General features: G+C 43.1%; 1 protein-coding gene across 1 annotated transcript in view; it reads left to right on the top strand.

The window, feature by feature from the left end:
* OCA2 (OCA2 melanosomal transmembrane protein) overlaps positions 1 to 14,127 on the top strand; it is a 516,689-nt gene that overhangs the window by 109,893 nt on the left and 392,669 nt on the right. Inside the window, exons 7-9 of the mRNA XM_053888812.1 lie at positions 4,387 to 4,547; positions 6,710 to 6,792; positions 8,064 to 8,217. Of these exons, the coding sequence (XP_053744787.1) occupies positions 4,387 to 4,547; positions 6,710 to 6,792; positions 8,064 to 8,217 (398 nt within the window). The remainder of the gene's footprint in view (positions 1 to 4,386; positions 4,548 to 6,709; positions 6,793 to 8,063; positions 8,218 to 14,127) is intronic.

Below are 14,127 nucleotides of genomic sequence, written 5' to 3'. Positions count from 1 at the left end.
GAGATAAACACAGAACCCCCAAAGTCACGGCTTAGTCTTAGAGAAGAGAGTTCAAAGGTGCATGACTAAAGTTTGGTCAAAAAGAGACTCTCTCTGTCAATCATTAACCCTGATTAAGGCTGATTTAAGCTTCTTGTGGGTTCCTCAGAAAACATAATAGATTTCCCATATGTTTCTGGAAGCTCACAGACCTTCTTCAAGGACCCTAGGCTGAGAACTTGCTGAGGGGGGTTGTGAAAGGAGAGATCAGAGGTTTTAGGTCTCCCTCAAGTGTCCTCAGAGAGCCAACTGCTGATGGTATCTACAAAAGGTGGGGGCAGACTGGGGAAAAGCTAGCTTGTGCACCAGAGTTTGGACCTTTGAAGGTGATTCTCAGCAAAGGGGTGTTATTGTGCAGGTCTGAGGCAGGCAGTGATTCTGGCCTGGTTTTGAAAGTTGGTAGTGGTGTTCTCATTGTTGTTCTCATTAGTGAAGAACCCCATTGTTCTTCCTTCTTGACTTCTGGCCAGACCCCTGGATGGACCGAGCTGAGTAAGAGGCCTGGATGACAGACACTAGGGGTGTGTGTTTTAGTGGGAAGTGATCTTGGAGAAAGCTCCCGTATGCATTAACTGGAGAATAAGAAAGCTACCTTTTCTCCTATGAGGTTTTCTTTGTAACAATTGGGCTTTGTCACTTCAGTAATTGTAGGGGTTATTTTAGAAGCTTTGTGAAACAGGAAATGACTGTGATTGCAGGCACCTGAGGTTCTTTTTCCCTGAGTTGTTCTCTGTGCTTATTATGGGGGAGACATGTTCAAGGCTCCCAGGTCATTAGGTAAATAACAGTCAGCAAGCCAGGTTAAATATAAGCAGCTTAATTAGGCTTGTTCACTGGCCTTCCTCCTTTTCTTCTCTCCCTCCTCCCTTCTATTATTTTTCTTTGTTTCTTGACATATGGTCCATTTTCCATCACACCCTTCATAGTAGACCTGGGCTCCCAAAGTACATAAAGGAAACACTATACACATTAAAGAATTTTGTCCCCTCCTGTTCTTCCTCTCTTACATCCTAAGCTCCTTATACTACCTCATAATTATGTTCTCTAATATGGTAACCACTAGCCACTAGTGGCTCTTTAAATTTAAATTTATGTTAATGAAGTAAATAACATTAAATTTCACTACCTCATTCACACCAGCCATATTTCAAGTGCATAATAGTCAAATGTGATTTGTGGCTACCATATCAGGCAACATAGATATAAAACATTCCTATCACCACATAGAATCTGATTGGTCAGTACCAGTCTAGAAATTAAGGGCAATCATTCATCCATTTGGTCCCAAACACTGGAGAAAATACATTGGCACTAGATAGATTTATTTTTAATGAATTGATCAATCTTAAAAGTTTCGTACTTTATCAAATGACATTGCTCCCATTTTTATCATGAAGATGGGTCCAAAGTGTCCCCACTTTCTTACCTCAGTTCAACTAAGCAAAAGTTGTGTCAAAGAAAAATTGCATAAGTTAAACAGTAAGGAAGACTTGGCAATGGCGGAGGGGGGGGGGGAGATTGAACTCAACTCCAAATACAACAGGGGAAGCTAGGAATCTACAGTAGGATGAGGGTGAGGATGGAAAATTACCAAGGGGAACTTGGTTGTGTATGAGGAGAGAAGGGATTCTCAATAAACTGGGCTCACCAGGCCAAAGTTGAGGACTAATCAAGAAGAGGGCTCAGAGGAGCCTGACTCAAGTTTGGTCAAGGAGGAAGTCCTGGCCAGTGTTAATGAGCCTGGCATTTGATAGGCACTGTAGCAAATTTAAGGATAAATCCAAGGGGACTCTACAGTTTAGGCAGAAATGAAGGCCTCTCTTCAGGCTGTTGTGGATTTGTTCCATGTCCAGCAACAGCACATTGCCTGTTGTTCAGAGGTGTTTTATGTGTCTTCCTCCCCACCATACATACGCCTCTAGGACAGCTGCCCACACTCAGACAACCAGTGCAGAGTCAATGGTCACACTTAGAGGAACAACAGGAAGATGTTTAACCAGGAACTCAATGGAGGGAGGTCTAGGGGGCTCGCAGAGTAGGAGGAAGGTTCACGGAAGACATGTCAAGTTAGGTCATGAAAAATGGCTTTGATGTGGGTAATGGGAAAGGCAGGAGACTTCTTTGATGCAGTCAGAGGAAGGATGCAATTTCTCTCTGACTTCTCTATTGCCCGCCCCCAGCAGGGACTCTGGTCTATGTTTGGAGGACTTCAAGGATGATGCTGTAAACAAATATTTATTGGTAACATAAGTATTTTGGGGGGCGTCTAATGTGGTGAGAACTAAATTAGTCTCCAGAGAAGTAGAGAAATAAATAAGATGCAGATACTTCTCTTGAGGAGTGAGACCAGTTGGGAAGAAAAATCTTAAACAAACTGCAATATGGCATGAGTCAAATCTACAGAGGATCCACTGGAGTCGTAGATGACAAGCAAAGATTTTAAGAGAGGAGTGGAGAGTTTGAGTGAGATCTCAAAAGATGGCAGAAGTTCTTCATATTTGGAGAAGGCATTTGAAGCAAAGGCAGGGTACTATGTGTTAGGAGAATGGCAGATAGTTCAATATGTCTGCAAGTCAAGGATCAAAGCTGCCTGCAGGGATGAGGCTTGATTAGAGGCTCCTGTTTTCTGTGATCTGGAAGTCACAGATGACGCCAGAGCATCTCAGTGGGCTTTGAATCCTAAATACATGGTGGGCATGTAGAAAGACAGAGGAAAGGAAGGGTGGAAGTAAATGTGGTCCTGTGTCTATGTGGTTTTGTGTGCGCTCCATGTGATTAGTTAATCACAGGGAGATTTGTTATATGGTTGTCTCCTCAAGAGGTCATGAGATGCCCCTTAACCCCCAGGTTTTTATTCATTTACTTCTTGGTATGCAATAGATGCTCCACAAACATTCCTTAAATCTGAGGGAGAAGCCACTGCTTTTCCAATGTTAGCCTCTAGGTGGTGCTGTTCCATCTCCTGGGTTTCTGCAAAGTCTCTAGAATCCTTTCTGAACTGAAATATTTCTCCCCACCCTGTATCTTGTGTTTGACCAGGGGAAAGACAAGGACAGGAGTAATTTTGGTGTGGCAGAAGCAGCAGTGTCTCTTTGGGCCTTTTGTTGGTACATCCTGCCTCATGTGTGACTTCTGTTTCCATTTGTCCTTGATGGAACCCAAGTAGCAGCATAGGTATGTGGAGAGGCTTTCCAGCCAAGTGCTGGGGACAGCTGCACATTCTGGGCTGTCTTATAGACAACAGTGCTGATAAAGCGCTTTCTTTACCAGGATGTGTTTGTATAATAATTTTTTTAAACTAGTATATTTTGCTGGAGGAAATGGATAATGAAAAAGGATTAACCATTCACTGGCACTCAACACTCAATGCAAATCCTGTATACACTGTGGCAACAGTGAAGTTCTACCTTTTCCCTAAGTCTATTCCATAGACCACCTGTTTCTTTTAGGGTTTCTGAATCTTCCTACAACTAGTGAGCTGCTGCTAAGACTTTTGAGGCCTTATACAAAACATAGATTATTTTGAGATTCATTTTTCCACCTACAACAATTTTCTCTTCTGGATGAAAATGACTGGGCCAGCCTCTTTGTAAAATCCATGTCATGTCCCCCAGGACCTTGCAGCAGAGGCAAGAGTTGGCCCAGAACAGAGAGAGAAGGGCTGAGTCGCACAGACCCCTATGTTTGTGCAACACCCAAATGCAGGATGTAAGTACTGAGGGGCGAGCCTGAAGTGGGGAGTAAGTACCATGGGAATTATATTTTGTGTGGGGAAAAAGCCTCTTTTCCTGATAATTCTTCCCTGATCAAGACCCCTTAACACACTTTGAGGGAATTTCTCTCCTCTCACTTATTTAGCTGACTCCAGAATTCTTATTTTAAGTTCTCTTTGTGATTTCTCATTGTACAAATAGAGACCTGGCACCTGAGGATTTGGGCATGGATGTTGATCTGTGTATCTGTTCAGTCATGCAGCCATCCTGTCTACTAGCTCACCGTGGGTCCAGGAACTTGGGCAGGAGTTTCATGCTGGCTGCAAAAGCAGAAGCAGAGATAAGGGTAGAATGGGGAGACACCACCACTTAGAGGTTAAACCAGAGGACCTGAAACATAAACAATCAGAAATGCAATTTCTGCAGTGCAAAACACAATGTAAAACCAATGTGTATGTCAGGAGTGAGGTGCTGAGGAGATAAGGAGTGGTCAGTGGCTGCAGTACAGTTGGAGGAAACATCCTGGATATGCATTTCTGTGTGCACCTTCTGAGGAGGGTACTCACTGAGTGGGTGGTGGGGGCACTTTAGGCCTCTCTTCCTTGCTTTGTGGTTCACCTTGACTTTGCCTCAGCTTCAAACCTCACCAGCTATGTGGACTCCACACTGCTCCGGGTGGACCTGGAAGGGGCCCTGGTGGCCAGTGGCCCAAGTCATACTGGAAGAGAAGAACATGTTGTGGTGGAGGTGACCCAGGCCGATGTTCCAGGCTCCAGGCGGCGGCGGCCACAGCAGGTTACACTTATACTTTACCTAAAAGGAATTGAAAAAACTCACTTCATCTCTTCATAAATTGATTTCCTTTTGAGTGGATTTGATGGGAAGCCATAAGGCAATGACACCCTTCTTTTTTTTGTAATTTTATTTTTTATTTTTTAAAATTTACATCCAAATTAGTTGGCATATAGTGAAACAATGATTTCAGGAGTAGATTCCTTAATGCCCCTTACCCATTTAGCCCATCCCCCCTCCCACAACCCCTCCAGTAACCCTCAGTTTGTTCTCCATACTTATGAGCCTCTTCTGTTTTGTCCCCCTCCCTGTTTTTATATTATTTTTGTTTCCCTTCCCTTATGTTCATCTGTTTTGTTTCTTAAAGTCCTCATATGAGTGAAGTCATATGATTTTTGTCTTTCTCTGACTAATTTCACTTAGCATAATAGTCTCCAGTTCCATCCACATAGTTGCAAATGGCAAGATTTCATTCTTTTTGATGACACCATTCTTAAGCAAGCCCTGTCTTTTGCTTTGTCTTTGCAATTCTTTTTTCTCCTTTTGTCTAAGATAATTATAAAACTCTTGCAATTTCAGTAAAATCAGACTTGTGAGTTTTTTATTCAGATGATTTTATTGGACAATTCAGGGAAATATATATTTGAACGTAGTTTTCTGTTGTTAAATCACAATTAAACTTGGGCCTTACCTCATGGTATAGAAGATACACCACAGTTCCTTTGGGTTTGTGGACACTTAACCAAGTAGTTAAGACTTGCATAATTTCCTAAACCTTCTTCTTCTAAAGCAATAGGCTCTTGCACTTAGTGTCTCCTAGACCATCTTTAGCTCCCATACTTTGAAGGCAAGGAGGGTCAGCAGTGGTGTTGTCACCATGGCCCAGAGCCCAGACAAGGCCTGGACCCTCTCTGTGCATCCTGACCTATACCCCAAGTCCTGATAACTCCCTGGGATTATTATGGTGACTTGTGTATGAAGTCCATGGGTTTTTCCTATTATAATACAGAGAAGGAAACCCTGCTGTTGCACAATGCTGTGTCATCCAAAACAGAGAGTCTGATGGGTTACTGCACCCTCTCATTTTCCTGCCATACAGAGCAGGGTCCACAGAGCAAAGGCATCATTATTAATTAAGCTGCAGTTTCATGGGTGATGGTCTATGCAGCACCAGTGTTCTAAAAGTGTTGCCTTGGTCGTGGTCTTAGGACGTAAACTTGTCTTCCTTGTGTGCAATACACAGCCTGATGGCAATGGCTTCTCAGTAAAGACAAGGTGGGCACACATCTGTCTGCTCTGTCTGTGAGTCTTGGGTGGAAGAAGATGTGACCCTTTGCAGCCTGCTGACATGACTGCCTGCCCATGGGGCTGTACTGAGCTTCTCTTCTCCAGTGCCAGGACAAAAATCCAGCTCAGAAACATGAGGAACACAAAAGTCCTTTACTACTAGGCTTTTCTGATATACTCTTTCCAAATATTGAAGTGTTTTAAGAGAACATATGAACTCTCATTCATGCTTTGACTAATTTCAGAGTTCCTATTTTCATTTACTTCATGATTTTTGGGCATCAAGACTCCCGTCCTCCCATTGAAGTTTCCCTGGCTCCTCAGCTGCCCCAGCCAGCCCCCACTTTCTGCTCATATCTGGCTCCCCTCAGCTGGTTTCTCCACTATCCTGCTTGGGACAGGAAGATGTGGGGTGGATTTGCCCACAGCAAAGTAGCTTTATCCTTGGATCCTGCTTCTCATGGGCTCCTGTGACATGGGTGTGCAGACTTGTCTCTAGTTTGCAAGCAGGAGGCAGTTGTAAGTAAGCATTTTCATGAGTTGCCTCAGAGGGCTCAGAAGATTCCAAGTCTCCCATAAAGTGCAGTGATTTATTTTGCTCATAATAAATCATTTTGACATCTATACCTTTGTATCTTTTATACTAATTCTATGTGTGTACTTTTGTATTCTTTTTTCTTAAAGCCCTTCATAATGTAGAAATTTCCAGTTCCATACAACTTGGATATGCTCTAGTGTCAGGGATTTGGGAGTTGTGTAAAAAGTCCTTGCTGTTCCTCTTTTTCTCCTTATTATAAACAAACATGTACACTGAATAACACTGAATCCCAGGTGATGGTTCAAAGCCTTACTGTGATATTACATTTCAACTTTTACAGGTCACTCAGAATTGGACTGTATTTTTAAATCCGAGAAGAAGTGAGCGCTTAGTGGTGAGCAGGACCTTTGAGATACTGAGCAGGTGGGTCTCAGGTGATCGAAGATCTTGAGGGAGGGTCTTCTGAGACATGCTCACTTAAAAAGTTTGACCTGTGAGACTCTAATTTTTGGCACGAATAGCCAGATCAATTATATGACTTGGATGGGATGCTCTAACTGGGGAGACTGTGAACATGAGGGATGTAGGAGGGCATCATAACCACAAGTGTCAGGAAATGAGGATTGACTTCAGGGTCCATTTTGAAGCAAATGGTATTTTATAGTTGATTTTATAGTCATTAATATTATGAAGCTCTACAATGGAGAATTCCAGGAAATTTTCAGATTCTTTCTCTTTTTCTTTAATGCCACTCCATATTATGTCTGTAGGAGTTTGCTATTCCTGTCATAACAAATACCACAGACTGCATAAATTAAAAAGTAGAAATTTATTTCCTCAAGGGTTCAGCAGAGTTTGTCTTTTCAGAGGCCCCTATCCTTGGTTTGAAGATTCCTTCTACTTCCTGTGTTTTCACATGGTCTTTTCTGTGTTTGTGTCTGTCCCTATCCCTTCTTATAAGGACACCAGTCATACTGGATTAGGGACCACACTAGTGACCTTATTTTAACTTAATTACTCCTATAAAGACTCCGTCTCCAAATATAGTCATATTATGAAGTATTGAGGGTTAGGGTGTCAACATCTATATTTTGGGAAGACACAGTTTGGCTCACAACAGTTGCTGACCGAACTTTTAGAAAAATGCTTTAGTTTCACCATGCCACATACTGTTAATTACTTGGATGCTTATTATTCCAGGTACTTTCCCCCATCATCTGTGACAACCCGTCTATATATTCTCAGGTTACATGTGGCCCTTTTCCAAATCACTGTCATGTGAGAATGGTGGGCTTTGCTATTTGTTAGCAGGCAAAGCAGTCAGTGTGTGATGAAGAGAAAGAGAATTTTAATTTTAAATGGCTAGAACCAATGTGAAAGTTCCTGCTCCTTGTTAATTGTTGGAGTGGCACCTGCCATGAAGCAGATACTGCCAGGTGGGGGCTGAGGGATCTACATTAGATGGATCTGACCACAGGGAGGCTGTGTCTGCATCTCACACTACTCATATATGCCCTCAGAGCTCCTTGTCTGCCAGGTCAGGAATTGGGCTAAATCACTCTGAGATTAATTTGGGCTCTCATTATGGCCATAGATAACTTGTGTTGGGAAGGACACCAAGGAAACAAGCACTAATTGTTGACATAGGGTCTGGTTTCCTTTACTAATGGTAATATCTTTGCTTCATTCTACAGAGATACTGTTTCTATCAACATTCGAGCCTCTGTCCAGCAGACCCAGGCTGTTCCTCTTCTGATGGCTCATCAGTATCTCCGTGCAAGCATAGAAGCACAAGTGATCATTGCTGTGGTCATCCTTGCTGGGGTCTACATGCTGATTATATTTGAGGTAACTTTCACGTCAGCTCTCAGATTTATTTGGGCTCACAAGTAAGTGTCTTTCAATGTGTGGATGTTTTGGATAGGCTAAGTTCTTCTTTTTTTAAGTTTCTTTATTTATTTTGAGAGAGAGCATGAGCAGGGGTGGGGCAGAGTGAGAGGGAGAGAGAGAATCCCAAGCAGACTCTGTGCTGTTAGCATAGAGAGAGCCTGACATGGGGCTCGATCTCACAAACCATTAGATCATGACCTGAGCTGAAATCAAGGGTCGGATGCTTAACTCACTGATCTACCAGGTGCCCCTCAGTTCTGCTGTTTCTTTTTTTAAGTTTATTTATTTATTTTGAGAGAGAGAGAGAGAGAGAGAGAGAGAGAGAGAGAGAGAGAGAGAGAGAGAGAGAATGAATCCCAAATGGGCTCCACACTGTCAGTGTGAGCTTGAACTCACAAACCATGAGATCATGACCTGAGTTGAAATCAAGAGACACTTAACCGACTGAGTCACCCAGGTGCCCCTCACTCAGTTCTGCTTCCTAATCAAATTGCCATGGCATCTTTCCTAAAAAGGAAGATTCCACTATTCTATGTAGAAAATTGATCTGTACTGGAATATTTGCTGAATGTTGGCAACTGACACATGCAAGATGAGCTGCATCAGGTACCAGCAAAAATTTACCTGAGAAAACTGAATATGTGCATGATTTTCTCACTCTCATTCTGCTGCTCACTTGAAATGTGACCCTGAAGGGGCAAATGTGGAAACTCTCTGAGATGTACATTAGACTGTCCCCTATTTGTTTCATAGGAATATGAATGTTATAGAGACTTGAGAGACCTTGGGCTATATGGGGGGGTGAAGGATTATTATCTGTTATGCTTATCAATTCAGTGTATGAGCCTTTTTACAAATGATCTTATGTCTTATAAATTATGTGTTTTTGGGGAGCTAAGTGTGGCCCTACCTTTAATAGCATGAAGCAAAGTGCAGACACTGCCTGGGTGGGCTGGTACATTGTTAATTTAATTGTGAAACCAGACTTACTGCAACACATTGATGAGAATCTTGGCTCCAGTAGGTTGAGCCTGGAAGGTCAGTAGAGAATGAGAAGCATTTCTTCTTTAGTGTGGGATAGGTATGAGAAATACCTTGGAGTTGTCAAGAAAATGGCCTTCAGGAGAAATGGTCAGGAAAGTTCCAGAAGTTTTCCTGTGGTTGTCTAGTATGCCTGGTGAGGAATGTTGGCTCCAGTAAGTTGAGCCCAAACTGTCCAACAAGGTCCACTCATTAATTATTTTATCTCTTATGTCTTCTTTATTCCAGAGTAGCTCTATTCTCTCCATTCTTTTTCTCTTGTTTTTTTTTTTTAACCAATATCATCATGTTTCAGGGTTCCCTTGGTCACCTAAACACTGTGATTTTTCTAGAAGGGCTCACAGACTCACAGGAAGCTCTGCCCTGTCTGGGCTGTGGTTTATTATCATGACCAGCAGTGGAAGAAGCCTCATCAGGAAGTCTGGATGAGTCCAGAAGCAGGGTTCTGAAAGGTCTCCTTTCCCAGAAGGGGCCACATAGAACATGCTCCTTCCTTCAGCAGTGGCATTTACGCCCAGGGCAGCCTGCTTGAGACTCAGAGCTCCAGGGTATTGATGAAGCCTTGTCATGTAGGCTCCCTGAGCCCACCAAAGTCCTAGCCTCCCAGAAAGAAAGCAGGTGTTAACCATAAATCACATTTTATAAAAATAATTTAGACATGCTAGTACAGCAGAATGCAATGTTCTAAGCCTATATAACAACATTATCACTTTCTATCATAAGGAATATTCCAAAAGCCAAGTAACCAGATGCCAGCCAAGGGCCAACCCTAGAGCAGGCTCTTCTAAAGGCTCTTCTAATGATGGCAACCTTAGGCCTTCCAGGTTAGCTCTTTACTGTACCACCATCTAGTTAAAAAATATTTTTCTGTGGTTCTGTAGAACATCTTGCATCCTGGATTGGGCTAATGGACCCCTCATAGGATTCTTATTCTATTTCTTTTATTTCCTATGGACTACAATTTATATCTGAAGCCTTCAGGTTTTATTTTGGGGCCCTTTTGCTTCACAGGTGTTCTAGGAGTTTGACTTGTACCAAGGAGAAGTGTAATGTCTAGATGTCCCCCTTGCAGGGATGCTGAGATTGCTTAGTGAGTTTAGGTGGTGGCAGCCTGGCCCAGTGTTTATCAAGTTCCCTGTGACCTTTGCTCCTAATAGTTTTAATATTCACCAGGGACCATTAGCATTTGCAATGAATTTTCTAATTCTGTCATTCTATCTGCATTTATAAATGACACATTCTGTACTGAAGAACTTTCTCCCACCCAATTTCATTAACGTGAAACACACTTAATGCCAGAAACACAAGATAAATTATTTTTCCTTAATTATCAATTTTCATAATAATGATTTGTTGCCTTAGCAACTTCCAGTGGTGTCCACTGAATTTATTTTTTGTCTGTCTCCCATTTTCTGAGTATCATTTTGAACTTATGGGTTTAATAAATTCAATGTACTTTAATCAGTTACAGTCATTAGTAATTAAAAAATACAGTTTAATGCCAATTTATTTTTGAGAAGACTTCTTTTTATTCTAGAATTTGACTTTTTGTGTATAATTGTACAACCTTTCAAAATTACATAATTATAAACATTTATTAATCTTTCATTAATTAATGGCTGTTATTAATAGCCATTCAGAAAATGCTTTTCCCTCCCTCCCAACAGCCATGTTGAAGTAATAAAAGTCCTGTAAAGAGGCCAATTCAACATGGTTTTTACCCTGGCAGAAACAAAAAGTGAGGAGGTTAGAAGAAACTAGATATATTAGTTCAATGAAAGGCTCATTAAGGGCACCCTTTATAAGTCAGTCAGGTGAACTGCTGCCCCTCATTATAAGGCCTCACTCCTCTCCTGCTCCATATTATAATATACCAGCTACATTATCTATCAAAAACGTTTTTTGTTGTTGTTTTGAAATAATTAAAGATTCACAGGGCATTGCAAAGAAATGTACAGGGAAGTCCAATCTATACTTCCCCAGCCTCCCTCAATATTAATGTGTTATATGACTATGGTTTAATAATATCAAGACCAAGAAATTGGCATTGGTACAATCCATAGAGCTTATTCAGATTCAGTGGTTATAGAAGTGGCAGAGCAGTATGGAGACTCTGAGCTTGTCTTGCCCCTGAAATGCAGCTAGATCAGCATCAAAGCATTTTGAACACCTGAGGATTAATGAAAAAATCTGCATAATTTGAGCCACAGAATTTGGCAGGTATGTGGTATGGAGAGGTGAATTGGGGGAGAGAAAAGCTGCAGAACCATGGAGGGTAGGGAGCTGTTTTCACAAAGAAAGGACAGAAAGAGAAAGAGAAAAGGGATGATTGCAGCACATTGGGATTGTGCAAGAAAAGCACTCACCCCTGAAAGTACCTGGAAAGGAAGAAAGAGAGAAAGAATTAAAACACTTGCAGGGGACTGGACAAGAAATCTGTTCCCCCAAACCCCAAAATTTGGGATAACAGAGAGGGTTTCAATACCACCAGGATTCTATAAACAATGGAGTGCAGAGTCTGAAGTTCTGGAGCTCAGTGCCTGGGAGTGCTCTGGTGAGGAAGTAGGGTGAATCCCTAGGACCAGGCAGTGTGGTCTGAGGGGTCTGTGTGCCACATGGTGAGAAGCTGTTCTCCTGCTTGGAGTGCAATTTGGTAGAGGACATACAGCCTCCCTGTGGGCAAAAGTCCTCATGGACCCTGGAGAGCAGCCACGTTTGCTGATATTGAGACAAAGATGTCAGAGTGTGGTAAAATCCTGGCACCAGCTGTGTGTTGTTTTTCCATAAACTCTGAACCTCTCCTGCTGCACGATCACTGGAATGTTTTCTGGAACAAGCTGGCAACCAGCCATTGCTCTGTGAGACCCACCCCCAGAGAATTAGTGTGGGTCTCTGAAGTGTGGAGTTTTGAAACAGCCTCATCTGAGACAAAACTCTGGAGGGAGGCACTACCTGGCAGGTGGACAGCTTAGACATGGACAAGGTAGAGGCAGGGAGTGGATGGAGACCTGAGACAAGGGAGGGGTGCTTGATCATAGGTCAGGGAAGTGCAAAGTTCCTGTGCCAAAGACTAGGGAGCTGGGTGAAGCCATTTTCACCTCTGGCACATACGGGATCCACCCCAGTAAGCTAATCAGTGCCACCAAGTGGATAATGGAGCCATTACACCAAACCCCACACACCTGCACCCTCCAGGCACATCCCCCCGAAGATCAAAACAAATCCTTCCCACCTGCTTAGTCTACAGACTAGTATGCTTCAAAGTTTCAGTTCGAGGGGAAACTGGTTGTAACTTCAGCCAGGTTTCCTTCTGCTTGCTGGTTCATTTATTTGTTTGTTTTCTTTACTTCTGTTTTTGCTTAAATTGTTTTCATTTTTTTCTTTCTTTTCTTTTTATTTCTTGGATACAGAAAGAGCTAATTCTTTTTGTATTGTTTTTTGTTTTGTAAATTAAAAATATTCTATTTTATTTTCTTTATTTTATTTTACTCTATTTTATTATTTAAAATTAAAAAATTAAACTTTTCCCCTTCCTTTCTCTTTTTTCTCTATTCTGTCAAGCTTTTTTCAACAAGCAGGTTGAAACACACCTAAGATCTATCTTTCTTTACTTGAATCTTTTTTTTGTCTTTGATTTTTTAATTTTAATTTTTTATTTTACTGTTTTTCTTTCTCCAAAATGACAAGACAGAGAAATTCACCCCAAAAGAAAGAACAGAAATAAATAATGGATTTAATCAACACAGATGTGAATAAAATGTCTGAATTAGAATTTAAAACCACATTTTAAGAATCCTAGCTGGGGAGAGAGGGAAGATGGTGGCGTAGGAGGACGCTGGGCTCACCGCGCGTCCTGCTAATCACTTAGATTCCACCTACACCTGCCTAAATAACCCAGAAAACCACCAGAGGATTAGCAGAACGGAGTCTCCAGAGCCAAGCGCAGACGAGAGGCCCATGGAAGGGGGTAGGAAGGGCGGCGAGGCGGTGCGCGCTCCACGGACTGGCGGGAGGGAGCCGGGGCAGAGGGGCGGCTCGCCGGCCAAGCAGAGCCCCCGAGTCTGGCTGGCAAAAGCGGAGGGGCCTGACGGACTGTGTTCTGACTGCAAGCGTGACTTAGCGTCTGGGAGGTCATAAGATAACAGCTCTGCTCGGAAAGCGGGAAAGCTGGAGGACAAAGGGAGGGAGAGCTGCTGAGCCCCAGGACGACAGAGCTCAGTTTGGTGGGGAACAAAGGCACTCGCCAGCGCCATCTCCCCCGCCCATCCCCCAGCCAAAATCCCAAAGGGAACCAGTTCCTGCCATGGAACTTGCTCGCTCCGTGCAAACACCCAACTCTGTGCTTCTGCGGAGCCAAACCTCCGGCAGCGGATCTGACTCCCTCCCGCTGCCACAGGGCCCCTCCTGAAGGGGATCACCTAATGAGAAGCGAGCTAAGCCTGCCCCTCCTGCCCCCGTGCACCTTGCCTACCCACCCCAGCTAATACGCCAGATCCCCAGCACCAAAAACCTGGCAGTGTGCAAGTAGCCCAGATGGGCCACGCCACCCCACAGTGAATCCTGCCCCTAGGAGAGGGGAAGAGAAGGCACACACCAGTCTGACTGTGGCCCCAGCGGTGGGCTGGGGGCAGACATCAGGTCGGACTGTGGCCCCGCCCACCAACTCCAGTTATACACCACAGCACAGGGGAAGTGCCCTGCAGGTCCTCACCACTCCAGGGACTATCCAAAATGACCAAACGGAAGAATTTCCGTCAGAAGAATCTCCAGGAGATAACAACAGCTAATGAACTGATCAAAAAGGATTTAAATAATATAACAGAAAGT

The sequence above is a fragment of the Panthera pardus genome, unplaced genomic scaffold (genome assembly GCF_024362965.1).
Source record: "Panthera pardus isolate Hobbes unplaced genomic scaffold, ASM2436296v1 HiC_scaffold_24, whole genome shotgun sequence".
Taxonomy (NCBI): Eukaryota; Metazoa; Chordata; class Mammalia; order Carnivora; family Felidae; genus Panthera; species Panthera pardus.
The sequence above is the reverse complement of the archived record's forward strand: the minus strand, read 5'-3'. Positions and strand labels throughout refer to the sequence as shown.